This window comes from Protopterus annectens, chromosome 17.part0 (assembly GCF_019279795.1).
Source record: "Protopterus annectens isolate FY-2018-M chromosome 17.part0, PAN1.0, whole genome shotgun sequence".
NCBI lineage: Eukaryota > Metazoa > Chordata > Ceratodontiformes > Protopteridae > Protopterus > Protopterus annectens.
Window position 1 is genome coordinate 600629695 of NC_056751.1, and position 27011 is coordinate 600656705.

Consider the following 27011-nt stretch of genomic DNA (forward strand, 5'->3'; position numbering starts at 1 on the left):
TATGTAGGCACAGCTGTTCTGAGCACATACTAAAGATTACAAGGGAGAGGAGGAAACAAGTCAAAAATAAATGAGGCAGTAGTAGATCATACCTATGTAAGTGGAAAATATTCTCCCTCTGGTGCCAATCCAGGAACAGAGGTCTGACGAAGTTTAAGTGGCAATGGTCCTGAACTACCTGTCAGACCTTTAGAAAAAAAGGTCCTGCCTTATACATCTGTTAAAGTGCAAACTTCTGCTATTTCACCCTGCTACTTATGGACCAACCCAGGTATTCCAGATCTTCAGTTAAGAAGTTTCTTAAGGAGCCCTGCACTTCAGACCACAAAGAAAAGACATTCATCTGTTGTGACATTTTAACTGTGTTTTAGATAAATTGACTCTTTGACCTACTGAACCAGCTGCCTCCTGAAACCTGATGCTTTAGATGGCAGTTACCCCAGATAGAAGAATTTTGGAATGTCAGTCTGTAATGTGCAGATGTTCTTCGTGTTTCACTGTTGCAGTCATTACATTTGGGTAATCCTGCTGGCAGGTTGCCCTCAGTCGGCCTAAATTCCAAAGTCTTGGGTCCTGCGTCGGCTGCTGTCGCCCCTTCCCTGACGTCAGGTTGTCAGGGGTATAAAAGGAGCCGACACCATTTTCTTCAGTCTTTCTTGCCATGCGGTGCCCGAAGCAGAAGCAGTTCGCAAGTGCCGGTTGGCCGACTCCTGAGATTTTCATGTTCGAATTTCAGATCCAAAGTCTTCAATAAAGCTAAGTACCCCGTTGGAGAAACTTTTTTCTTGCTCCAGACTGATGTCAGAAAAAGTAAATAATTATATTTCTTTGTTTGTGTCTTTTGGCTTTTTCCCGGTTAGAGGTCGCCACAGCGGAATTCCGGTCTGCTAATGATTGGCAGTAGATTTTTTTTACGTGCCGAGTTTGCCAGCCCTGACGCACAACCTTAAACAAAGGTATGCCCATTCACGCATGTCTCCACACAGACGACGCTGTAGCTGAGAATCGAACGGCACAACATCTTGCTGTGAGGCGACAACGCTACCGCAGTACCACCACCGCAGTCTAAATAATTATATTTCTTATGGAAAGCAAATACCTCATAAGGACTTTCATTCTTACTGTATTCCTTGCCTAGGCCCTGATCACAACGTTTCTGGTTGTCGGTTTTGTGCTAGATTTAACCAACGCACTATTAAGAGTCGGTATGATTTTGCTTTAAACTATTTTGGACGCCGGTTTAATTATCCAGAAATGTCATTGGATAGCCATCCGACTACCGGAGTTCACAAAAAACACAAAGAAAAGGAGAGAGATAAACAATCGAGGCCCAAAACCGACGACAAAGTTTCTCCTAAGCCAGTTGCTGGTTCTCAGTGAGGTGCATTCGCAGCCCCTGACTCCCGCTAGTTTAGAGTTGCAGGCCGCTACCCACTCCCACGTGGAGTTGGCCATGGCACTGGAAACTCAAGGTATTGGAGCCTCGGATACTATTCCCTCAGATGGGTCTGGAGACGCTGAGCAGGCACTGGCTTCTGAGGGTGTATTCAGACCTAAAATCTTTACAAAGACTAAAGCACCTTCTAAAGCAAAGAAACAAACTCATGAGCCACGTGGACAGGCCTCTATGCCCAAAAAACAGATGCTCAAAATGGCCGAAGACTTGATTACCTTGATCAGGGGTTCCCATCCCCCTCCTGATAAGAGGCCTAGGCAAGAGACTGACTATGAATCTTCAGATCGGGTTTCTATTTCTTCTGATTCCTCTTCTGATCAGGAATATTCTCTTCCCCCCTATGAGGATTCTGATACTGGAGAATCTATACCTTCAGCTTCTCCTCCAGAGAACTATTCTTTTGGGGAAACCTTGCATACCATGAGGGAGCATTTCCACTGGGAGAGCCAAGATTTTTCAGAATCTAAAAAGAGGCTCAGAGATTTCCTTTTACTTCCTAAGCACAGGCCTCTAGCCATTCCACCTGTATTAGACATTGTAGATTGTGTTTTCGGAGTCTAGTCTTACCCCTGACTCCTTACCTCCAGCTCCTGTTAAGCCTGATAGATATTACAGGGTTCCTGACTCTCATAAATTCCTTTTTAAAAACCCAGCTGCAAACCCAGAGACTATTTCAAAGGGTCCCAAAGGAGTTATGGCTTGCGCTGCAAAAAACCCTACCCCCTCTGACAGAGATTCTAGGGCACTGGATAGATGGGGAAAAAGGTTTATACATCTGCTACCTTGGCTAAAAGGGCCTTAAACTGTCAGTTTCATATGCTCACATATCGGCAACATGTCATGGTATTGCTTAAACAGAAAATGTTGTTAAACTCTGAATGTGCAGAAAACAAGGAACTGCAAGATTTATTGCATGCAGCTGAACAAGTTGGAAAACATACTTTGCAATGTGGTTTTGATTCTTTGGTGGCCTCCTGCAAGGCCGCAGTTACGGGTCCTGTAGTTAGGAGGCATGCTTGGTTAAAGGAACAAAATCTGCCCGATCATGTGAAAGTTAAATTATTTGATGCACCTTTACAGCATGATACTTTGTTTGGTGTTAAGGCAGAAGAGGTGTTAAAGAAAATGGAGGACAAAGCTAAATCTATGCAAGCTGTCAAAGATTTTTTACAAGTACAGCCACCTAGGTTTAGTAGACACTGGCCTACAAAGAATTGGTCCTTTCCTGTGTCAGACAGACCTCAAAAGGGCAGATCCAGACGCCCTAGAGGCAGATCCCAGGCACAAGGTTCATACAGGTCAAAGCAATGGGGTGCTTCTACCTCCAAAGTTGGAGAAGACAAATCACAACCTTACAGGAAACAGTCCCAATGACTTCCCCCTGCCTGCACCAAGCACTTATCTCCTGGCAGCACCCTTAGGGGTAAAATTAGCACTTTTTCTCAAGATTGGCACATTATAACCCAGGACAAGTGGGTTCTAAACATAGTGTCACAAGACTACAAGTTCCTTTTCCATACCTTGCCAAAGGCAAACGGCTGGCCAGATCTGCCAAAAAATCAATGGGCAGAGGCACAAAAACAAGTCTCATCCCCCATGGACAATGGGGGCTGTTCAACAAGTACCAGAGCAAGAGCAGGGACAATGATTTTATTCGATTGTTCTTGGTACCCAGAAAGGACAAGGCCTGGAGACCAACACTGGACCTATCTATTCTGAACACATTCCTGGATATACCAAAATTCAAAATGTTAACTTTGCAGCAGCTTCTGCCTATGCTGGGCAAGAATGCTTGGCTTGTGACTTTAGACCTAAAAGAGGCATACCTGCATGTCCCAATCAGACAGTCATGCATAAGATACCTCAGATTCAAGGCTGGCTCAATGCATTACCAATTCTCTGCACTGGCCTTTATCTTATCTACTGCGCCCAGGGTCTTTACAAACTGCCTGGCACCAGTAATTGCATTCTGCAGACAAAGAGGAATACAACTATATCCTTACTTGGACGACTGTCTAATTCAAGTAGAGAACAAGGACATTCTTTTACAGCATCTGGCGTTTGTGAAAAGACTTCTAACATGCCTAGGGTACACAGTCAACGAAAAGAAATCAAAACTAGTACCCTCACAAGAGATAATATTCCTGGGTGCAAGCTTAAATACAACTGCCCAGATGGCTTATCTCACACTGGACAAAAGGCCCAGTTATCTGCAAGAAAAATTCTGCAGGCTTTGGGATTCGTGGCATCCTGCATTCTACTAATTCCATATATGAGGGAACTTCAATGGTACCTAAAAAGTGTTTGGACTCAACATTGCCACAGCCTGGAGACAATGATTACTCTCATTCCCTGCCTGCAACAGGAGTTTCAATGGTGGGCGAAGGCTTGTCACCAGAACAAGGGACAGCTATTCACATTATCCCCAGTCAGGCAGACACTAACAACGGATGCATCAGATTATGCCTGGGGGGGCCCACATGGCAGGGAAGATGCATTCAGGGCATATGGTCCTCAAACCAAATGCATCTACATATCAATCAAAAAGAGATGCTAGCTGTTCAAAATGCCCTGACAGCCTTCAAGGACCTACTTCATCCGGGACAACTACTGATAAAGACAGACAACACCACAGTCATGTGGTATATAAACAAGCAGGGGGACACACATTCTTACCCCCTTTACAGACTAGCCATGACTTTGTGGGACACAGCATTGACTTACCAAGTACTTCTGCAGGCACAATTCCCGCCAGGAAAGAAAAATACTCTGGCAAACGAACTAAGCAGAAACCTCATGGATCCCCACGAGTGGCAGCTGGATCCACAAGTCTTCAGCATGATAACAAGGAAATGGGGATGCCCGGACATAGATCTATTTGCCTCCCCTCACAACTACCAATTAAAAAGATTCTGCACAAGGGCTTATCACAGACAAGCATGGAAAATGGACACCCTATCTTTCAGCTGGAAAAACCTATCAGTATATGCCTTTCCTCCACTGCCACTCCTCCCCAAGGTACTCCTAAAGGTCAGACAGGAGAAGCCAAAGATGATACTGATTGCCCCAGACTGGCCCCGCCAGTACTGGTATCCAATCCTAAGGAATTTGCCTCAATGCCCAGCTTGGACCTTACCTCAAATACCCCCATCTACTGTCCCAGCAAAACAATCAGATCCTGCACAGCCAACTCAGGACTTTAAACCTGGCAGCATGGCGGATAATGTAATCATACAAAACACACCTCTCAGTAAAGCTGTGATGGATGACATTTTGGAAGCCAGAAGGCCTAGTACTAGAAAATCTTATGGTGGAAAATGGAAGAGATTCTGTACTTGGAACCAGGCACAAGGAACTGATACAGCTGTACCAAATATTCCTCAGATTTTGCAAAACTTAACTGAGATGCTGGACAAAGGCCTATCTTTTTCATTTATTAAAATTCATGCCTCTGCCATTTCGGCTCATTACAATACAGAGCCACCACTCTTTTCTCATCCTTTATTAAAGCAGTACCTCAGAGGAGCCACAAATTTAAGGCCTCCAAGGAGATCACCAACACCTGCATGGTACCTCAACTATGTCTTGGAAAAACTCACCCTGCCTCCTTTTGAACCAGCTGCTGCAATAACTTCTGCAAGACGAGTTTCAGAGCTATAGGCACTCATGGCTCTGGAACCTTTTATCATGTTTTATCCAGACAGGGTTTCTCTGAGGACAAACCTGACATTTATGCCTAAAGTGGTGTCTAGCGTGGCTCCTAACCAAACCATTCATCTGCCAACTTTTTATCCAAATCCACAGAACAAGGGGGAGAGAATTCTGCATTCCTTGGACATACACAGGCAGCTTAGATTCTACTTGGACAGAACCAAAGCTTTCAGGAAGACAGAGCAATTACTAGTGGCATATGCTGCAGGATCATAAGGAAAGGCTATCTCAAAGCAACTATTTCAAAGTGGATAGGCCACTGCGTTCGTTTCTGCTATTTTCAACATGGCAAGCCAGTGCCTAAGAACATTAGGCCACATTCAACCAGAGCTGCAGCCACTTCAGCAGCCTTTCTCAGGGGAGTGCCAACCAAAGACATTTTAGAGGCTACTACTTGGAGTTCAGTGCACACCTTTACAAAGCACTATCATCTGCCACTCTACTCTAAAGCCAGGATAGGCTTTGCCACTGCAGTTCTGCAGGGCCTCATAGCCGCACCTAATACTGTTTAGCTACAGCCTCCCAACCATAGATTTGGGACTCTACCCAAATGTAATGACTGCAACAGTGAAACACGAAGAACATAGTACAGTTGTGTACACTTTATAAATGTAGATGTTCGAGTGTATTCACTTTTGCAGTCCAGGTTACCCACTCGCCATCCCCCTTTTTTCTGCTGGAACTTATCTTTCGTTCTCTGATTTATACAACCTATGTGGTGTATTTGTTTGTAGATGAAGGTAAAGTTTAAATTGATGCATGTAATTTTATATATATATTTATTGTGGCTACCCTTTTAGGGGCACCTAACATCTGGGGCAAGAAAAACTGAAGAAAATGGCGTCGGCTCATTCTTTTATACCTCTGACGACCTGACGTCAGGGAAGGGACAACAGCAGCCGACGCAGGACCCAAGACTTTGGAATTCAGGCTGACTGAGGGCAACCTGCCAGCAGGATTACTCAACTGTAATGACTGCAACAGTGAATACACTCGAACATCTACATTTATGGTAAGTGTACACAACTGTACTATATCCAGTACTGGCTTTCCATCAGTGCAGAGAGTCTCTGTGTGTACCAGGTGGCCTGTAAGCTGTTTCTTAACTAAGCCATTCACTTGTCAGTTTTCTTTCTTTAGCTTCAGAATAAAGAGAAAATCCCTTTGTTGCCGTGGTGTGTACAGAAAACTTAGATTTTATTTGCACAGAGCTAAAGAATTCAGAAAAAAAATGATCCCTTCCCTTTTCACTCTGCCAGAGATGAATTCTGTCCAGATGTCTTGTGTATTACATTTCAAACTGCTAGACAGCATATCACTTCCAGGGCATGTCAGAGCCCACTCTGCTCAAGCCAGCACAGCGTAACATAGAGGGCTGAAGATACAAACTATTCTAGAAGCTGCAGCTTGGACGTCTGTTCACACTTTCTCTAGGTATTACAGTTTAGGAGTAACTTTTTCTCTAGGTATTACAGTTTAGGAGTAACTTATAGGGTAGTGCATGATTTGCTTCTGCTGTCCTGCAGTTCTTCTGTTTTAATTTTTAGCCATACTATATCTTTTGTGGTTTGAGAATTGGCTCAAAAGTCAGGACTGCAACATTGGAATAGTACGAAGAACACAGCATAGTTGTGGTAGGTACTTACCATAAATGTAGATGTTTATATTTACTGTTAATTCCAAGTGCCCTCCCTCTTACCTCCTTTCTTCTGGTTCTGTCGCTTTCCTTTTGCTCCATGGTGGCTGCCTAGACATTTTATCTGACCTTTCCGTCTCACTTCCTTACCAAGACCCCTTACTTCTTTTCCTGACCCTACTGCCTTGAGAGGGAGAATGGGGACCTGTGGGATGGTTTTGGGGCTCAGAGGATTGTTAGCATCTAGTCCAGTAGTGCTTTGGTGCTGAGATCTTATAACTTGACTTTAGCCAGGGCAAGAATGCTATGAAGATGTTATCAGATGGTGCACTTATTGTTTCAACACTGTTTTTATATAACATTGGGAGAGTGTAGTCTGATGCACAGGAGGGCAGGGGGAGAGCTTTGAAAGTTGGGCCAACCATTCAGGCTGCTTGCAGGTAGGAATTTCTGCAACAGAGGCCATACTCTTAACATTTTCATTAATGGTAAGTACTTAGCACAGCTGTACTTTTCTTTACACTTGTGATTGTACTGTAAAATTATACTTAAGGAAAATTTCAATCTTGTCCGTCTAATTTGCAGGCTGATCACTGAAAACCAAGCTCAGTAATATGTTTTCATATATTGCATGACTGTAAGCGATGTGGCAAGTAGCAGGCTCTTCTAATAATACAGAGTACAGCAAACTGGATCTAATTAATTGGAGACAGAGAAATAAAAACACATTACTTTTATTATGGATAATTGTAGTACTTATTAAGGACTGAACGAAAAGCCATCATCTGTTAGGAGTCTGTTAAGTTATGTCTGTTAGTGTAGCAGACTTTGCACGTATTTAAGTTTATGTTTACTTCTCCACAGTGGCTAAACGAAGAGAAGATAGTACAGAGGCTAATAGATATGATTCATCCTTCTAAAGATGATGATGTGAGTATTCATTTTCCTGATTCTTAGGCAATCTGTTTGCTTTTGATGTTCAGAAAGATTGATACATTTGAGATTTCACTTGTATATTCACTCAGCTGTTCTGCAAGTATATTAATGCTGAGCTGCTGAAGCACGTGTCAAACTGTTAAGGTGAATGAAATGTATGCTTGTTTGTGATTCCATTTGGAGGAACCAGTAGTCGGTTGAAAGCATGTTAAAATATTAAGGATTCTGTTTGTAATGACATTTCTGTAATATTGAGAAAGTGATGATTTCTGTGTCCTTTTTTCTCCTGTATATTCTGACCATCAAGCACCCTATCATTGGTCTTGAACTCCCTCATTCCCATATACTTGGTATCCCAAATATGAGGATGATGGCTGATTGTAATGGCCATCATACAAGCCGATGTGGAGATTGTTTTTGCTCTCACCTACATCTCCCAGTGCTAGCTAGGGGAGCATTATCTAATTGCCCTAAACCCACAGTAGCATGGCTGACATGGGGCCTCTCTTCGCCATGATTAATAACTACTTCACCGTCTATGTACATGTAGCACAAACACATGAATGAGTATCAGGTCCACATCTCCTCTTTTTGCTTGCAAGTTTCCACTTTCTAGTGGCAAAATAGCAGACTGGGACTTGTCTCTGTTCTCCCAAGAAGGACCAACCATCATCCATTGCTCACTCCCATCCTCCCATGCCCAGCTCTTTCATCCCCCATGCTTCTATTTGAACTCTGTTAGTGTGAGTCATTGTAACAAAACTGGTCTTGGGGAAGTTTTTGTTTTGTTTCATTCTTGTCTGCTTTGTTGGGTGCAGCTTGGTAATACTGCAGTGTAGTGTAGCCTACTTATTTATATGCCTTGTTTGACAAACCTGGATCTGATTCACAAAACCTTCACTTGTGTATAGTGTTGTATTTGAAGTCCCATACCCAAGTAATAGTTCAGTGTTTAAGAATGCTGGTCTGTTTGCATTTGTGCTTCATAAATATAGTGGTTGTATAGATACTTCCAAATCCAAGCTTATCTCTGGTGAGTGGTGTATGCAAACTCTGGTTTCCCTACTGTATTTTTTGTAAGGGGAACGGCACCCACTTTAACCCCCACACGCACAGTTATGAAAGAGGATGTTAAGGATGCCTCCTCAGACAGCATTTTCTTCTGAAAGTGTAAGCTACTGTTAAATTCTGTTTAAGTAAATAAATAGCAAATGCTTGCCTATTACTGTATGTTGCATAAAAAGCTAAGTACCTCATTGTCATTCTACATTTCTTGGCAGACTGTTCGTTGTTGAGCAGGAAGTATGGTACTGTCATAAAGTATGTTGTTTATGTTGAAATTGTGTCATGGTTCATTATTGTTAAACACCATTAGCTCTTGCTTCACTTCTGAAAATGGGCTTTTCTTGTTTTCAGAAAACCAGAATTTTACTGATTTGTATGTTAACTGGGTGGGATGGCTGGTCTAAAGACTAATGTTTTCTTAAAGCCATGTTCCCAGTCATAGACACAAAGTGAAGTGCTCTTTATATATTCCAACATTTCCCCAACGTTCTTGGCAATGAACTGTTCTTGCAACAGTGTAACATCAACCCAGAAGCATTGATAATCTTTGCATCAGGTGCATTACACACACTATAAGTGTGATTTCCTTGTTTAAGAAAGTCTCATAAGACCTTAGTTGTTTTGGTACAGAAATTAATCAAGTGACATGTCACTGATATGTGAAAAACTTTGTATTTTCAGGCTGTTTCCTGCTGTCTATGCAGATTTCAGTGAGCCACTGGAAAAGAGGAGTCTAAAACTTCTATCCTAACAAAAATTCAGAAGTTAGTTTTTGCATTCTAAAAATGTTTCTTACGCTTCTCTTCTGTCAAGTATCAAAACACATTTAATATTATAGATTCTTCTAATGCAGAAATTGTTGTTTGGGAAGTTGCTTCAAGTATTTCGGAATCAGCCAAAAGGCACCATCTGCTTTGTTTGTGGAACCCACTACTGCTGCAGGATCTGTGAAGCAGCCTCAGACTGTGAACTCCAGGCTAGATACACATGCGTTTTGTTTTTTTACTAGGACGTTGTATATGAGAAGTGGGAAGGCTTCAGGATTCTTTGCATTCCCTTTCTGAATTGGAAAATTAAGGAGAATGTCTTCTCCCATGTGAAACTTCCATTTTTCATGCACCCCATGGTTCATTTACTGGCCTGTGTTTTTCTTCACGTGGTGCATGCCATTGGATTGCAGAAGTCCATGCCACTGCCATCTGTACCTGTTTGTTTTCATTTTGTGGCAGCCTTTCCAATGCTGCACTAGCATGCACCTATATTGAAATACCATTGATGCTCAGGTGTTAACCTTTTGATAGTCTTGTCTTTTGGAGATTGTTCTCTTGTCATTGATGATGCTAGTGCCTGATTCTTTTTCAGATGAGCCTTTACACCCCTTGTATGTTGTATCCTCAGTGTCAGCTTCCACCCATGACAGCCATTTTGCCAATATATCTCATTTGTATGGGGTTTTCAAGCCATACTTGAGTAGCAGCCTCTCTAGTGACAGTTCCACGCATTTTCAGAACATCTACAGTCATCTCCTGTTAAGTCATTAGTACACAAGTGCTGTACTTTTTCAGGCAGTGAGCTCCCTTTAAAAGGGCCAGGGAAGGCTGTGTTTAACACTAGACACGTTTGAGTCTCCTATACATTTCCTGTTTGAAGATATCAAAGATGAAGAAGGAGACAGATCTGATGCTATCCGTGCCATTATCGATCACGGATGGGTGTAGGATCCGACATCGGATTTGAGCTGGCAGCTAGGAAGACCACTCCTGAGCTCAAGCTCCTCTTCTTCCCTAGATCTCTTGCTACCCACAACCCTCAGATCTCGTTTGCCGCGACCCTCAGATCTCGTTTGCCGCAATTTGATCGAGACATGCTTCCTGCAGCTCAAGCTAGAATCTTTTCAGATAAGTAGCTTTTCCTTTCCTTTTTTTTCTGTTTTTTTTTTCCTCTTGTTTGTCTCCTACCTTCTTTCTACCTGCCTTAGTTAGTTTCCTCCTCTCCTGGTAGTGTGTTAGCTTAGTTTTAAGGTCCTTTCTTGGGTTCCCGCAGTTATTCTTCCCCGGTTTTAGGTAGCCTTTATATCCCCTTTTCCATTCTCTACCTTGTCTCTCCCCCCCCCCCCCGTGTTGTTGAGCAGTGTGCAGTTGGTGTGTGTGTGTTTTGTGTGAGAGTGTGGGATGTCTGAAAAACCTGTTGGGTTTAAAAGGTGCTGTTCGTGCGGTTGGAAAATGCCCCATTCTGACATGCATGAGGAGTGGGTTTACTGCCTGGGAGAGCCTCATCTGGAGGTTGAATGCAACATTTATGCTGGATTCAACCCCAGGGCTCTCATAGAATACAGGAACAAACTCCTCCTAAAAGGTCTGGCTAAAGGGGTCCGTTGGTTTCAGGTTCCACTTCCAAGCTTCCTGTGGGTCCCATGAGGATGTCTTCTTCCTCTAGGGATTCTCCTGCCAAAAAGCCGAGGCTCTCAGATCACAGCTCCCTGGATCAGAGTCTAGCCTGCTTGGCTTCGGATCTGGGCTCTACTGCTCCGAGAGCCCTGGCCCCTTCTATCAGATCCAGCACCTCGGGGGTCCTCTGATCCAACACTGTCTTCGGATCCCACTGTGGCACAGTCTATGCCACTGGATCCAATCAGACCCTCGGTTCTGATAGTTTTGTCCGATCTGATCGTTATTGAAGACTCCCCATTCAGTCGTAGGAGGTCAGATCCGAGGCTTTCTAGCAGGTCGCCCTCTCGAGACTGCAGGCCTTCAGCTAGGTCGGGCCATTCCTCATTATCTTCCCAATCCACCAAGAGTCTGCTCCCTTCAGATATGGATAGGATGATGACGAGCTTTCTCAAAGCCCAAATCGAGTTGGGCTTGTTACATCCCCTGCTCACTTGCCTAGAGGAGCTTCGCCATCTATAGAACTCCCATCTCCTCAGCCAAACCCATCTGGGCTTGGTCCCTAAGGATCAGAGTATCTGTAGGGAGAGGCACACTGTGTTGGGCATTTCTTCCATTCCCACACCATCAGGGTCCCTGGCTGGCTCAGCTCTCTTGTCCCCGGTGCTTGCTGCTCCTCGGCATTGCAAGGTTGGTGGTGGTTGCCGGGGGATGGGGCCAGGCTCAGAGTTTTTGCACCATTCCCTCCCTTTGGGGACCTCCACATTGGACAGCTCGGGCCTGATATCGTCTGGGAATGTTGGTGCTGCATCGGGGTCACCCCTTCTGTCCTGGTTGCCTGTTGCCGGTGGGGAGGAGGGGTGGCTTTGTCCAGCCCATCGTTTTTCCAGGCGATAGAGGACCGTCTGTGGCTGGGCAGCTGCCTCTACCTTTACTCTAGATCCCCCCCAGCCTTGCTTGAACTTGGGCAGCAGAGTCATCCGTCCTGGATCAGCCATCCTGTGAGCCCCTTTAAAAGGGCATTACCCCCATCGGGGGTGCCTACCTCTTCAGAGTCCTCCTCAGAACCCACTGTGGAGGAACTTCCTCTGAAGAGGACATGCAAGAGGAGGCACTTGGACTCCCCTCATGAGTCCCTTGCTGAAGACACGGATTTTGAGGAAGTAGACAGGTCCCCCAAGCATCTGTCCGAGGAGGTGTCCTTTGGGGGCATCCTCGAGATCCTTAAACAGCAAGGCGTTTGATCTTCCCCCTCCCAGTCTTCTGAGGAATCCGTGTTCTTGAAGGCCATTGGGATGGGCCCATCTTCTACCTGGGTGTCTCCCCCTGCCTATGAGCTTGCCCAGCTCATATCCGACAGGATGTAGAAGGAGCTGGACACAGTGGAACCAGTTCCCAAAATAGCCAACAAGTTCCTAAGTCCCCCTAAAGCTAAAGCCTTTTGGAGCAAGGGCATTCCGGTTGATGCTATTGTGGTGGCCGCCACTACCAAAAAAGGAGCTTGCCAAGCAAAGCTCTACGGCCCATCCCCTGAACAAGGAGTCCCAGGCGATTGACCATTTTGGGAAGCATGTCTTTGCCTCAGCTATGTTTGGACTGCGAGCAACCAACTAGAAGGCACACTTTACCCGGGTGGAAAGAAACGTAGTGTCAGAGCTTTCCAACTTTTTTCTGAGTTGCTTCCTCCAGAGAGATTCAAATTGGTCTCTCCAAAGTTGTCTACTCTGACTTCCGTAGCTAATGTTTTGATGAGACTGCTCTCCAGTGCAGTGGAGGCCACCAATCGAGTGGCGGGCACTAGCATTGCCATCAGGCGTCATGCCTGGCTTCACCTTTGCGGGTTTGCGGAACCCTTCAAGGCATCTTTCATAATGCCCCCTTTGATGGGTAACTTTGGTTCTTCAATCAAAGAAACTTTAACCACGTAGCAAGCAAGAGGGAAAGACTTTGTCCACGGTCGGGATCAAGTTTTCTACTCCCCAATGATCCTTTTCCAAAAATCAGAGGGGTAGTAATAAACTGGGAATGTTCTTCGTCTTTCACTGTTGCAGCCATTACATTTGGGTAATCTGCTGCCAGGATGCCCTCAGTTGGCCTGATTAACAAAGTCTTGGGTCCTGCGTCGGTTGCTGTCCCTTCTTCCATGATGTCAGGTCGTCAGGGGTATAAAACATGCAGCTGACGCCATTACATTAGTCTATCTTGCCGTGCGGTGCCCAAAGCAGAAGCAGTTCGCAAGGGCCGGTTGGCTGACTCTTGAAATTTTTGTTTTCCAGTTTCATAGCCGAAGTCTTCAACTTAAAGCTAAGTACCCCATTGGGGAAACGTTTTCTTGCTCCTTACCGATGTCAGTAAAAGTTAATAATTGCATTATTTGTGGAAAGCAAATACCTCATAAAGATTTTCATTCATACTGTATTCCTTGCCTAGGCCCTGACCATGATGTACCTTGCTGTCGGTTTTGTGCTTTATTTAATTAGCGCACTATCCATTGTCGGTACATTTTTGCCTCTAAATATTTTGGTTCTCTGTTTAATTATCCAAAAATGTCATCAGTTAGTCATCCGACTACCGGGATTTAAAAAAAAATTCAAAAATAAAGACGGACAGGCCACCGAGGTCCAAAACTGCTGACGACGCTTCTCCTAAGCCAGTTCGCCGGTACTCAGTGAGACGCTTTCGTAGCCCCTGATACCCACTTCTGATTCGCAGGCCTCTGCTGAGACCCATTCAGAGTCCGGTATGCCGCGAGATGTTTCACCTATGGAACCTGCGGATGTCTCTACCTTGGATGGGTCCAGAGCCAATATGCAGGCATCGGCTTCTGAGGGTGTATTCAGGACTAAAGACTTGCATATTAAATCGACACTGCCTTCAACAGGCTTAAATCTTGATCCATGTCTAAAAAAACCAACGCCCAGGCCACATGCCAAATTGCTGGAACCTGTGTTCTGAGAGACTGCCTTACATATTATCTGTAATTATACAGAGCTGAGTATATATTTTTTTGGTTATAGAGTTTAATTGTTCCTTAGATCTGTGTTGAAACTGTTGTCTCACTGTTCTGAGAGACTGATCGGCAAATATACAGAGCTGAGAATATTTTTTTGGTTTTAAAGTTTGTACTGTTAGTTTTTGCTTATATCTCTGTTGAAACTGTTTTGTCCCACCCACCCTTCCTATTTTTGGTTTGTAGTTTAAATTTGGTGGCTTTTGCAGTTGCCCGCCCCACTGTAGATTTGATCTGGGACACTCCCCGTCCCATCTCCTAACCACATTCTACCTAATAAACTCTTTCTGCACTTGCTTTTAGTCCTTTTTAATTTAATTGCATTTTTTAAAATGTGTTTGGTCCAATATTGCTGCATACTCAAGTGTGCTAGCTTGCACTGCATGTGAATTGTTTTTTACTACTGTTTTTGCTACTTTTCTGTAAAAAAAAAAAAAAACAAAAAAAAATTGTAAGCCTGTTTCCTAGCTTTCCTTGTAACTAGTGTTCCAGATACAGATTTGCTGTGTCCAGGACTGTATGTAAGCTTCTGAGTCCCCCAAGCCTTTGTGTTGGAGGGAAGCCTTCTAGCTTATCAGTGGGAGTGGTAAGCACTGGGTAACCTGTCTACCACATAAGTAGTGGTTCTGGCCCAGAATTTGTAGTTATTGGCCGTTTGGGCAATCTCTTCCATCTCTCTCTCAACTTTCTGATTTGAAAGCTTGTATTTGCACTTGTTTCTGTCCTGTAACTCATGTAGTGCAGATACAGATTCTTAATTTTAGCACTTAAATTTGCTTGTTCATGCTCAGCACTTGTTCAGAACTTGTAAGCACTAAATAAACTACTAATTACTATAACACTCTATCTTCCTCATTACCTAGAGGAAAACAGTTTTTGAACTTACTTTTCTCACTTGCTTAGAGAAAAACAGCTCTTGTACTCACTTTCCTAGAGGAAAAACCCTGCAACTCTCTTTTTGCATGGTCTTGCGCACAGAGCAGCGTCGCAACGCCGGTTAGTTGGGGTATACTATTCCCGGCCCCACAAAGTCTGAGCTGTAAATTTTCCCTTGGAACTAGGCAAGCCTCATCTCAAGTGCTTCAGATCAGCTGCTCTTATTGTAATATAGCATAAGACCCTCGATCGTCCACAGGACTTAAGTTCAATTTACTCTTCAAAGCATGTACAGAGGTCAGCGTCAGGTGTACTCTCCAGTTCATCGGGTGGAATTGGGCATCCTAAGGCAATGTCACATCTGCCTCATGTATACAGACAACCCTTTCCTCTTACCTCTAGACACAAACACTTGTGAGAGTTGCAAATACACAGCCAGACTGGAGGCTAAGCGCTCTCAACCCATGACTGTAATAGACAGTCAAGAGGATAAGGGACACACTTGCATCACACCACCTGTCACACATGAATCTACAAAACAAGCACTGGCAAAACATACGCATAAATACACAAAAACATATTCGGAGGCGTAACCAGCACAGGTAACCAAAAACTAAGGGTAATGCTACTCAACGCCAGAAGTCTCAACCTCAAAATGCACACACTCGAGGCTCTCCTCAGCATGGAGAAAAATCAGTGTTTGTGCATTGACGGAAACCTGGTTCAAGGCTCAAGAGAGCACCGCAGCACTGCCAGGTTACAGTTCATATCATACCTTCCGGCCTCAGTTACCGGATCGCAGTACAAAGGGCGGAGGTGTATCCATATTCATCAAGGATACCCATATCTCCAGGTTAGTAGCACAGCATGATGCCCCAGAGATCATCCATGCGCAACTATCAGCAGGCAAAACCACATTTCAAGTCATAGCCGGTTATAGATCGCCCACCATGTCCCAAGATGCTCACTGTGCATTCCTTGAGACATTGGGAAATATAAAGGTCCTACCCAACACCATAATCTTGGGTGATTTCAACTACCCTGGTATAGACTGGGCGAACTACCAATGTTCCAACTCCTATGCTCAGCAATTCATAGAATTTATAAATTCAAATGCCCTTGAACTAGTATGTTTCCCCACTAGAGGGGACAACATATTGGATTTAATCATCACAAATATGGGCGCCCACTGTACCACACCCGTTATCACTCCCTCCTTGGTCAGATCTGACCACAAACTGATAACCCTGGACATCCTCACCCCTCCACCTTCCCCAGTCAAAAAAAACATAGTCAAAAACCTTTCCAAAGCAAACTTCAAACTACTTGCATCCGAAGTGGACAGCTTCACTATTCCCTTGCAGAAGGATAATGGTTTCCAGGATGCGGAATCCTACACCAAGGCATTCTATATGCATCTTCAGGATTGCATGGACAGTGCGATCCCAAATAAAACCAAGACTCCTTCCTCAAGCAAGAAGAAACTAGTCTGGTGGACCCCGGCCATAAGCAAACTTTACAATAAAAGGAGGAGACTTATACAAAAAAAGGCCAAATCTCAAGTAGAAAAATCATCCCTGATCAGCATTAGTAAGAAATTGAGGGCCCTCATCAAGTCAACTAAAGCTAATTTTGGAAAGAAAGTTGCCAAGGATGCCAAGGATAACCATAAGGCCTTCTATAGCTACGTCAGAAACCTAAATGGCATCGCTCAGGTCTGTTCTGTGCTAGTACAAAATGGAACAAAATACACTGACCCTTCTGACATTGCCAACATCTTGGCTGACAGGTTCAGTGCAAACCCCCACCACCACCACCACCACCACCACCACCTACAGGGCCTATTACCATTCCAGGGGATTGTGTAAGTCCAATTATTACTGATACATTGGTTAACAAGGCTCTATCTAAAGCTAAAAACACTGCCTCCGTGGGACCAGATCGTGTTGCAGGCTGTGTCATACGCGAGCTCCAAAAGGAATTAACCCTGCATCTTAATACCCTGTTCAATCTCAGCCTCTCCACAGGATATGTGCCCAGAGAATGGTGCACGGCAACGGTGGTCCCGCTACACAAGGGTGGGGCCACAACTGACCCTGGGAACTACCGACCAATAAGCCTGACCAGTCTGATCTGTAAGGCTATGGAGTGAATCATTATGGAACTCATAAATGGAGAGATTGGGAACCTCCAGTCGCTGGACCCCACACAGTTCGGCTTCATCAAGGGCAGATCATGCCTCCTGAACCTGGTGGATTTATTTGAGACAGTTACTCAGGCTATAGATAAGGGAAAGGAGGTACACACGGCTTACCTTGACCTTGCTAAAGCATTTGACACCATTCCCCATTCAGGTATTATTGATAAGCTCACCAGCCTGGGCATAAACCCTTACTTCACAAGATGGATCGCAAACTGGCTCTCGGACAGATCCCATAAAGTAAGAGTAGCGGGATCTATGTCCGAATCCAGACCAGTAATGAGTGGTGTGCCTCAGGGCTCTGTCCTGTGGCCCCTCCTGTTTGGCATATACTTCTCAGAAGTACAGGCAAGCACGGAAGGGCTGTGGCTGACTAAGTTTGCGGGCTGCAAACTGGGTGCTATAATAGAGTCTCCGGCCGACATGGAGATCCTCCAGAAGGGCCTAAATGAGACTGATGCATGGTGTCAAAGCCATGGTCTCAAGCTAAATGCAAAAAAATGCGTAGTAATCCCCTTTGGAAAAAACAGAGTACCCGCAAACTACAACATAGGAAGTAATCCCCTGAAATCTGAAGAAGAAATAAGGGACCTAGGGACCCAAGTAGATAGCCAGCTTTCCTTTGATAACCATGTTGCCAAAATGGTTAGAAAATCCTTCTATGTGACCCATCTGATCATGAAAGGGTTCGCATCAAGATCTAAGGATGTAATGGTGCCCCTCTACTCTTCCCTCATCAGACCCATTATTGAGTACAATGCACCAATTGGAATGTACCTGGCTAGACCTCTCCAGCAGCTGGAGAGACCACAGAGGTACCTAACCAAGAGAATTACTGGCCTCAAACAGTTGCCCTATGCAGCATGATTGAAAAAGCTAAGACTGTTCTCTGTTGCATACCGCTTTCTCAGAGGCTATCTCTGTCAAACGTACAGAGCCATGTCCAACCCAGAATTGTTGAACATGCTCCATCTTAGCAAAACCAAATCTACTCGAGCTACACGGTCTAGGGATATAAAGCTCAACACAACAATGAATAGAACATGCTGGAGGGATAGATTCCCTTCGCAGAGACTTCCCTTACTATGGAACAGGGTCCCAATCTACATAAGACAGAGCCCCTCACTATCACTCTTCAAGAGGAACCTTGATGATTGGATGGGTAACAGAAAGTTCACACCGGGGATCACACCAACAGCACTACTAGATAGGAGCCAAGGTTACTAGCTGCTAGTAAAAGGGTCTAGGGACCTACTAAAGGGGCGGTGAATAACGCACAATGTGGCTGGGCTATTATATGCCTTCGGGCAGATAGCTCAGTACCAACCTATGAACCTATGTTCAGACCCCTATGCCTAAAAAACAAGTGATAAAAATGGCTGAAGATCTAATTACTCTAATCAGGGGTAGTCACCCCCCCCCCCCAAGAGGCCTAGGGCTGAGCTTGATTATGAATCGTGTGATCAGGATTCTGTTTCTTCTGACTCTTCTAATGACCTGGATTTGTCCATACCTACTTATGAGGATTCTGATGCAGAGGATTCCATTCCCTCTGCTTCCCCTCCTGAGGATTTTTCTTTTGGGGAAACTTTACATACTTTAAGGGAGCATTTCCACTCGGAAAGCCAGGAATTTTCTGATTCAAAAAAGAGGCTTAGGGATTTCCTTCTTCTACCTCAGCATAGACCTTTGGCTATACCTCCTGTACTATACATTGTTGATGATGTGTTCTTGGAATCCAGTTTGGTCCCTGATTTCCTGCCTCCAGCTCCTATTAAACCTGACAGATACTACAGGGATCCTGAGTCCCACAAGTTTCTTTTCAAAAATCCTGTTGCAGATCCAGAAACCATTTCTCAGGGACCTAAGGGCATTAAGGGTTCTACTGCTAAAAATCCTACCCCTTCTAATAGAGACTCCAGGGGGCTGGATAGATGGGGTAAAAAGGTTTATACTTCTGCAGCCTTGGCAATCAGAGCTTTAAACTGCCAATTTCATATGTTACAATATCAACAGCATATTATTGGACTGCTTAAACAGAAAATGATGATTCCTGACTCTGTGGAAAATAAAGATTTACAGGGTTTGATGCATTCTGCTGAACAAGTTGGAAAACACACTTTGCAGTGTGGTTTTGATTCTATAGAGGCCTCCTGCAGGGCTGCATTTACTGGGTCTGTGCTTAGAAGGCATGCTTGGCTTAAGGAGCAATCTTTGCCTTGTCATTTTAAAGCTAAATTGTTGGATGCTCCTTTAAATCAGGACTGCCTGTTTGGCAATAAGGCTGAAGAAGTTCTAAAAAAGATGGAAGATAAAGCTAAATATATGCAAACAGTTAAAGATTTCTTACAAGTGCAGTCTCCAAGATTTAGTAGGCACTGGCCACTAAGAATTGGTCCTTTCCAACCCCTTCCAGATCCTCTCAAGCCAAAGCCAAACTCAGACACAGCAAAAACCCCAGGTTTCAGTCCCAGGGGACTTTCAGAACTAAGCAGTGGGGGGCCTGCACTTCCAAATCTGGAAATAACAAAACACCCCCCCCCCCAGTGACTTTCTTTTAAAATTACCAAGCACTTATCTTTTAAATGCCCCTTTGGGGGGAAAGATTGCTCTTCATGCAAAGAACTGGGAGCTCATAACCCAGGACAAGTGGGTTTTAAATATAGTGTCCCAGGGATACAGATTTCATTTCCACATGTTGCCAACACCAAACGGGTGGCCAGACCTGCCCCCAAATCAGTGGGCAGTGGCTCGAAAACAAGTACTTTCCCTCATAAGCATGGGGGCTATTCAGCTGGTACCAGAAGGGGAAAAGGAACAAGGTTTCTATTCCAGGTTTTTTCTGGTACCCAGAAAAGACAAATCATGGCGTTCAATCCTGGACCGGTCTACTCTAAATACCTTTCTGGAGATTCCAAAATTCAAGATACAGACTATTCACCAGTTACTTCCTATGCTAGGCAAAGATGCCTGGTTGGCAACTCTACATTTAAAAGAAGCATACCTGCACATCCCAATCAGGAAATCTTGCAGAAGATACCTACGCTTCAAAGCAGGCTACTTGCATTATCAGTTCTCTGCACTGCCCTTTGCCTTGTCCACTGCGCCCAGGGTATTCACAAAGTGCCTGGCTCCAGTCATTGCATTTTGCAGGCAAAGAAATATTCAGATATATCCATACCTGGACGATTGTCTAATTCAGACAGAAAACCAGGGCATGCTTCTAAATCATCTGGCGTTTGTAAAAAGGGTTCTAACTTGTCTGGGGTACACCATAAATGAAAAGAAATCACAATTGGTACCCTGTCAACAGATTACATTCCTGGGTGCAAGCTTGAATACAACTGCCCAGATGGCTTTCTTCACGCCAGAGAAGCAAATTCATTTGCTAATTTACTTCAAAAAAGTGGCCACAAAAACCCTGCTATCTGCAAGACTAATACTGCAAGCCTTGGGGTTCATGGCCTCCTGCATTCTACTAATTCCATATGCAAGACTGCATATGAGGAAACTACAGTGGTATCTAAAAAGTCTGTGGAGTCAACAGTGTCACAGCCTGGAAACAATGATTCCTATCATACCTTGCTTACACTTGGAGTTCCTATGGTGGGCAGAAGCCTGCCACCAAAACAAGGGACTACCATTCACACTACCCTCTGCCGCCCAAACCCTAACTACAGATGCATGGGGGGGCTCACCTGGCAGGGAAGTGCATTCAGGGCAAATGGAACCCAAATCAAATGCACCTACATATCATTCAAAAGAAATGTTAGCTGTACAGAATGCTCTGATAGCCTTCAAGGATTACATTCGTCCAGGACAACTATTGGTAGATGGATAACACCACGGTTATGTGATACATAAACAAGCAGGGGGGTACACATTCCTACCCCCTCTGCAGACTAGCCATGGCATTGTGGAACACAGCCTTGAGCTACCAAGTGCATCTGCAAGCACAATTCCTGCCGGGAAAATTGAATACACTGGCAGACAGACTAAGCAGAAACCTCATGGACCCACACGAGTGGAAACTGGAACCATGGATTTTCAACATGTTGACAAGCGAATGGGGGAGCTCAGATATAGATCTATTTGCTTCCCCCAGAACTACCAGTTGGACAAGTTTTGCACAAGGACTCCCCACAAACAAGCCTGGAAAGTGGATGCTCTGTCCTTCAGCTGTAAAGACCTATCAGTCTACCCCTTTCCCCCTCTGCCTCTGCTCTCCAAAGTTCTACTAAAAGTCAAACAGGACAAGCCAAGGATGATTTTGATTGCTCCAGACCGGCCGCGCCAACACTGGTACCCCCTCCTGTGCAGTGTTTTGCAAATATCTCCATGGCACCTGCCTCAGACCCCTTCCCTGCTGTCTCAGCAGGAGAACCAAATTCTGCACCCTCAGCTTCCAACATTCAACCTTGCAGCCTAGCTAATCACTTAAATTCACCCTTATCATCCCTCAGCAAACCTGTGATGGATGTCATCTTGGAGGCGAGGAGACCTAGTACTAGAAAATCTTATGCTGACAAATGGAAAAGATTCTGTGCCTGGAACCAATCTTTAGGGATGAGTACAGCAGTGCCCAATTTACCTCAGCTTTTGCAATTCTTAACTGAGATGCTTCACAAGGGCCTGTCTTTTTTCCTCCATTAAAATCCACACCTCAGCTATTTCAGCTCACTGTAACACAGAACCACCCCTCTTCTCTCTTCCTCTGCTCAAGCAGTATCTCAGAAGGGCAAAAAAACTTGAGACCACAAAGGAGAGCTCCTACCCCTGCCTGGGACCTTAACTTTGTTTTGGAGAAACTCACTCTACCCCCTTATGAGACAGCTGCTACTGCAGACTTAACATTTCTCTCTTGGAAAACAGCCTTCCTTTTAGCAATCACTTCAGCTAGGATATCTGAATTGCAGGCCCTTATGGCAGTGGAGCCTTTCATAATCTTTCATGCGGACAGGGTATCTCTCAGGACCAATCCATCCTTCATGCCCAAGGTGGTTTCCAGTGTGGCTCTTAATCAGTCCATTCATTTGCCAACCTTCTTTCCCAATCCACAGAACAAAGGGGAACGGATTCTGCATTCCTTGGATGTGCACAGACAACTTAGATTCTACTTGGACAGGACTAAATCTCGAAAAAAATCTGAGCAATAGCTGGTAGCCGGGCAGAGGGGAAGGCTATTTCAAAACAAACCAGTTCTAAATGGATAAGCCATTGCATTTATTTCTGCTATAAGCACCATGGAAAACCTTTCCCCCAGGGGATCAGATCTCACTCCACCAGGGCTGCATCTATTTCTGCAGCCTTTCTCAGAGGTGTTCCTACCAGGGATATCCTAGAAGCTGCTACTGGGAGTTCTGTACATACTTTCACCAAGCATTATCATTTACCAATTTTCTCTAAATCCAGAGCTGGCTTTGCCACTGCTGTCTTGCAGGGCCTTATAGCTGGCCGTAATGCTGTATAAACTCCTCCTCCCATCCATAGCTTTGGGAATCTACCCAAATGTAATGACTGCAACAGTGAAACACGAAGAACATAGTACAGTTGTGTACACTTTCCATAAATGCAGATGTTTGAGTGTATTCACTGTTGCAGTCCTGGTTACCCTCCCTCTAGCCCCCTAGTTTTTCTTTCTGTCTATACCTCTACTTTCCTTTACTATGCTTAAAAGCCTTTTTGGTGTATTTGCTTTTGGTTGGAGGTATACTTTTGTGTTTTTGTGTTTATTTGCTCCGCATTAGGGGGGCACCTGACATTGGCGTCAGCTGCATGTTTTATACCCCTGATGACCTGACGTCATGGAAGAAGGGACAACAACCAATGCAGGACCCAAGACTTTGTTAATCAGGCCGACTGAGGGCTACCTGCCAGCAGATTTACCACATGTAATGACTGCAACAGTGAATACATTCGAACATCTACATTTATGCTAAATGTACACAACTGTACTTTTTGTAGGTCTCAGTCTTCCTTACAGGGTGCTCTACAGGAATTCTCTTTAGCCGGGAAGAGGGTTTGACAGCAGAGGAGGTCTGCAGAACCAGGGCTCCAGGGAACCCTTCTCAGAAAAGCCCCCTCAGCACTCCTGAAGTGATGCCCGGCTGTTTGCCCTGGAAGCAGTTGGGGGTCATCTGTCCCTTCACCCACTAGCCTGGATAAGCATTACCTCAGATCAGTGGATGTTAAACATAGTGTCGAGGGGTTACTTCATGCCCTTTTCTCTGCCTCCTCCAGCTCAAAAATGTATCCTGGCCACCCTGCCAGAGGGAGTTGGCTGTTCTAGAGATTTGAGACCTCCTTCAAAAACAAGCTATCCAGGAGGTCCCAACAGGACAAAGAGGGTCCGGAACTTACTCTTTCTTCTTTTTGGTGCCCAAGAAAACCGAGGACCTACGTCCCATTTTGGATCTCAGTGCTTTAAATTTGTCAGTCAAGAAGTCAAAGTTCTGGATGGTCACTGTTTAGTCCATTATGCCTCTTCTGCACAAAGACGATTGAATGTGCTCAGAGGATCTCAAGGATGCGTACTAGCACATCAGAATTGACAGATGCTCCAGGGGATACCTGCATTTCCAGCTGGGGACCAGTCACTATCAGTTCAGAGCCCTGCCCTTTGGACTCACCACAGCCCCCCAGATGTTTACCAAATGTATGGCAGTGGTGGCAGCTCTTCTCCTGCTGCAAGGCTTCCAGGTCTTCCTTTACCTAGATGATTGGCTCCTCACGGCCCCCACAGGTATCAACTCACATTGGCCACGGATTGCACACACAGTCTCTTTTAGGACAGGACCTAGGCATCACTGTCAACCTGCCCAGATCCCATCTTGCTTTGTGTCAGAGCCTGGAATTTATCAGGGTCCTTTTGGTTACAGTGTCAAAGACTGCAGCACTTCCCTAATGCAGAGTCGAGGTGATTCGGGACTAGGTCCGTCTTCTGTTGGATCTTGAGTGTCCCACATTCCACTTAATCTTACAAGCACTAGGTTCATTGGCGGCAGCGATACAGTTAGTTCCTTCTACCACATATATGAATATCCTGCAATGGACCCTAGTGGTGCAATGGTCAGCTCACCTTCATCCCTTGTCCATGATCGTCAGGATATCTCAAGTCTGCAGAAACCACTTTACTTGGTGGCTCTAGGCTCAGGATCTTCTTCTAGGCAGACTCTTATGTTTTCCCCATCCCCAAGCCACGGTGACCACGGACACCTCTCTGTTGGGGGTGGGGTGGGGGCATTATTGGGTAAAGACTGTTACAGGCTCGTGTCCCCCCTCTGAGACCAAATTGCACATAAATGTCCTGGAGATGAGAGCAATCCTGCTAATGTTGCAAGCCTTTCAGAATGGTCTCCCTCTCGGGACCATTGCAGTTGAGTCAGACAACATGGCAGTGGTCTCGTACATCAACAAGCAGGGTGGGAATATGATCTTATCCCCTATGCAGAGAAGCCACGAGAGTGTGGGAATGGGTGATGTGTTCCAGGCGCTTTCTTGTTGCTATGCATATTCCCGGCAGTTCCAGCATGCTAGCTGACAAACTCAGCAGATCTATTTTGAGTCCTCACGAGTGGTCCCTGAACCCGGCAATGGCACGTCAGATATTTGACCGGTGGGGTCTTCCTTGCTGCTATCTTTCTGCCTCCCTGAACAACGACAAATGCAGCAGCTATTTTGCCCTGATTCCCCCCAATAAGGGGAATCACCCAGGGGTGCTCTGGTACATGATTGGCCATCAGGGATTCTATATGCCTATCCCCCAACTCCCGTCATCCCCAAAGTCTTACAGAAAGCTTGTAGCCTGAATACTCCTCTCATCCTTATTGCCCCCTTCTGGCCTCGTCAGGCATGATTTTCCCTCCTTTGGCCTTATCTGAGACATCCACCGTGGATATTAGATCCCATTCCAGATCTCATTTCCCATCCTTGGGGGGGCTTCCTCTTCCCAACCTTCAGTCTCTTCATTTGACTGCTTGGTACCTCCAGTTCCAATGATTCTTTCTCAGTCCCGGCTTTCTTCCCCAGTTAAGAGCATTTTTTTGGCTTCTCAAAAGCCTTCTACTAAGAAGGTATATTCCAGTAAATGGAAGAGATTTTTTATTTGGGCAAAACAATGCAAATTAGATCCTTTTCAGCTTCTATTCTTGACAGTTCGTTGTTCCTGCAGGGGGCTAGTTTCTCTATGATCAAACTCCAGTTGGCGGCTATCTCCAACTTCCATTTAAACAAAAGTCCCTCCTTTTCTTTTAGGCTGTGCCTCTAAGGGATCTTTTTACTCAGACCTCCTGTCAAGCATCCTTCCCCACCATGGGATCTCACTCTGGTGTTGCAGTCTTTGAAGCAAAAACCCTTTAAACCTAGTGTGACCTGTGAAAACAGTTCGCAAGTGCCAGTCGGCTGACTCCTGAAATTTTTGTGTTCGAGTTTCAGAACAGAAGTCTTCAAACTAAAGCTAAATACCCCATTAGGGAAACTTTTTCTTGCTTCTTACCGATATCAGTAAAAGTTAATAATTGCATTACTTGTGGGAAGCAAATACCTCATAAGGATTTTCATTTGTACTGTATTACTTGCCTAGGCCCAGATCACGTGCCTTGCTGTCGGTTTTGTGCTAGATTTAACCAACACACTATTTAGCGTTGGTATATTTTTGCTTCTGAATACTTTGGCTCAAGATTTAATTGTCCTGAAATGTTGGTTAGCAATCCGACTACCGGAGTTCACAAAAACTAAAAGAAAAAGACAGACCGCCGAGGTCCAAAACCGATGACAAAGCTTCTCCTAAGCCAGTCGCCAGTTCACCGATACTCAGTGAGGCGCTTTCGCTGCCCCTGATACCCGCTACTTTTGAGTCGCAGGCCTCTACCGAGACCCATTCGGGGTCCGTTATGCCACGAGATTCTCGAGAGTATTGAACCCGTGGATGTCTCTCCCTTAGATGGATCCGGAGCCGCTGAGCAGGCATCAGCTTCTGAGGGCGTTTTCAGGCCTCAAAATTTTTATATTAAACCAACGCCAGGAAAAAAAAACAAGGTCAAAAACAACTTCCATGTCTAAGAAACTGACGCATGAGCCATGTGCTCAGGCCCCTATGCCTAAAAAACAGATGATCAAAATGGCTGAGGATTTAATTACTTTGATCAGGGGGTTCCCAGCCACCCCCTGCTAAGAGGCCTAGGCAAGGCACTGATTATGAATCTTCAGTTCAGGTTTCCATTTCTTCTGATTCCTCTTCTGATTAGGAATTTTCTATTCCACCCTATACGCATCTCCTCTTGAGGATTACTCTTTTGGAGAGACTGTGCATACTTTAAGGGAACATATTCACTGGGAGAGTCAGGACTTCTCTGAATCAAAAAAAGAGGCTTAGGGATATCCTCCTTCCTCAGCATAGGCCTTTGGCAATACCTCCTGTATTAGACATTGTTGATGATGTGTTCTCAGAATCAAGCATGGCTCTCGATTCCGTGCCTCCTGCTCCTAGTAAGCCAGACAGATATTACAGGGATGTTCATTGTGTTTCACTGTTGCAGTCATTACTCTTGGGTAATCCAATTGGCAGGCTACCCTCAGTTGGCCAGAATTCCAAAGTCTACGTCCGGTGTCAGTTGCTGTTGCCTCTTCCCTGACATCAGTGCGCCAGGGGTATAAAAGATGCAGCCGACACCATTTTCTTCAGTCTTTCTTGCTGTGTGGTGCCCGAAGCAAAAGCAGTTTGCAAGTGCCAGTCG

The 27011-nt window shown here is 44.9% G+C and overlaps 1 protein-coding gene across 1 annotated transcript in view; it reads left to right on the forward strand.

The window, feature by feature from the left end:
* PPP6R1 (protein phosphatase 6 regulatory subunit 1) overlaps positions 1-27011 on the forward strand; it is a 3522349-nt gene that overhangs the window by 662687 nt on the left and 2832651 nt on the right. Inside the window, exon 5 of the mRNA XM_044059463.1 lies at positions 7668-7733. Within this exon, the coding sequence (XP_043915398.1) occupies positions 7668-7733 (66 nt within the window). The remainder of the gene's footprint in view (positions 1-7667; positions 7734-27011) is intronic.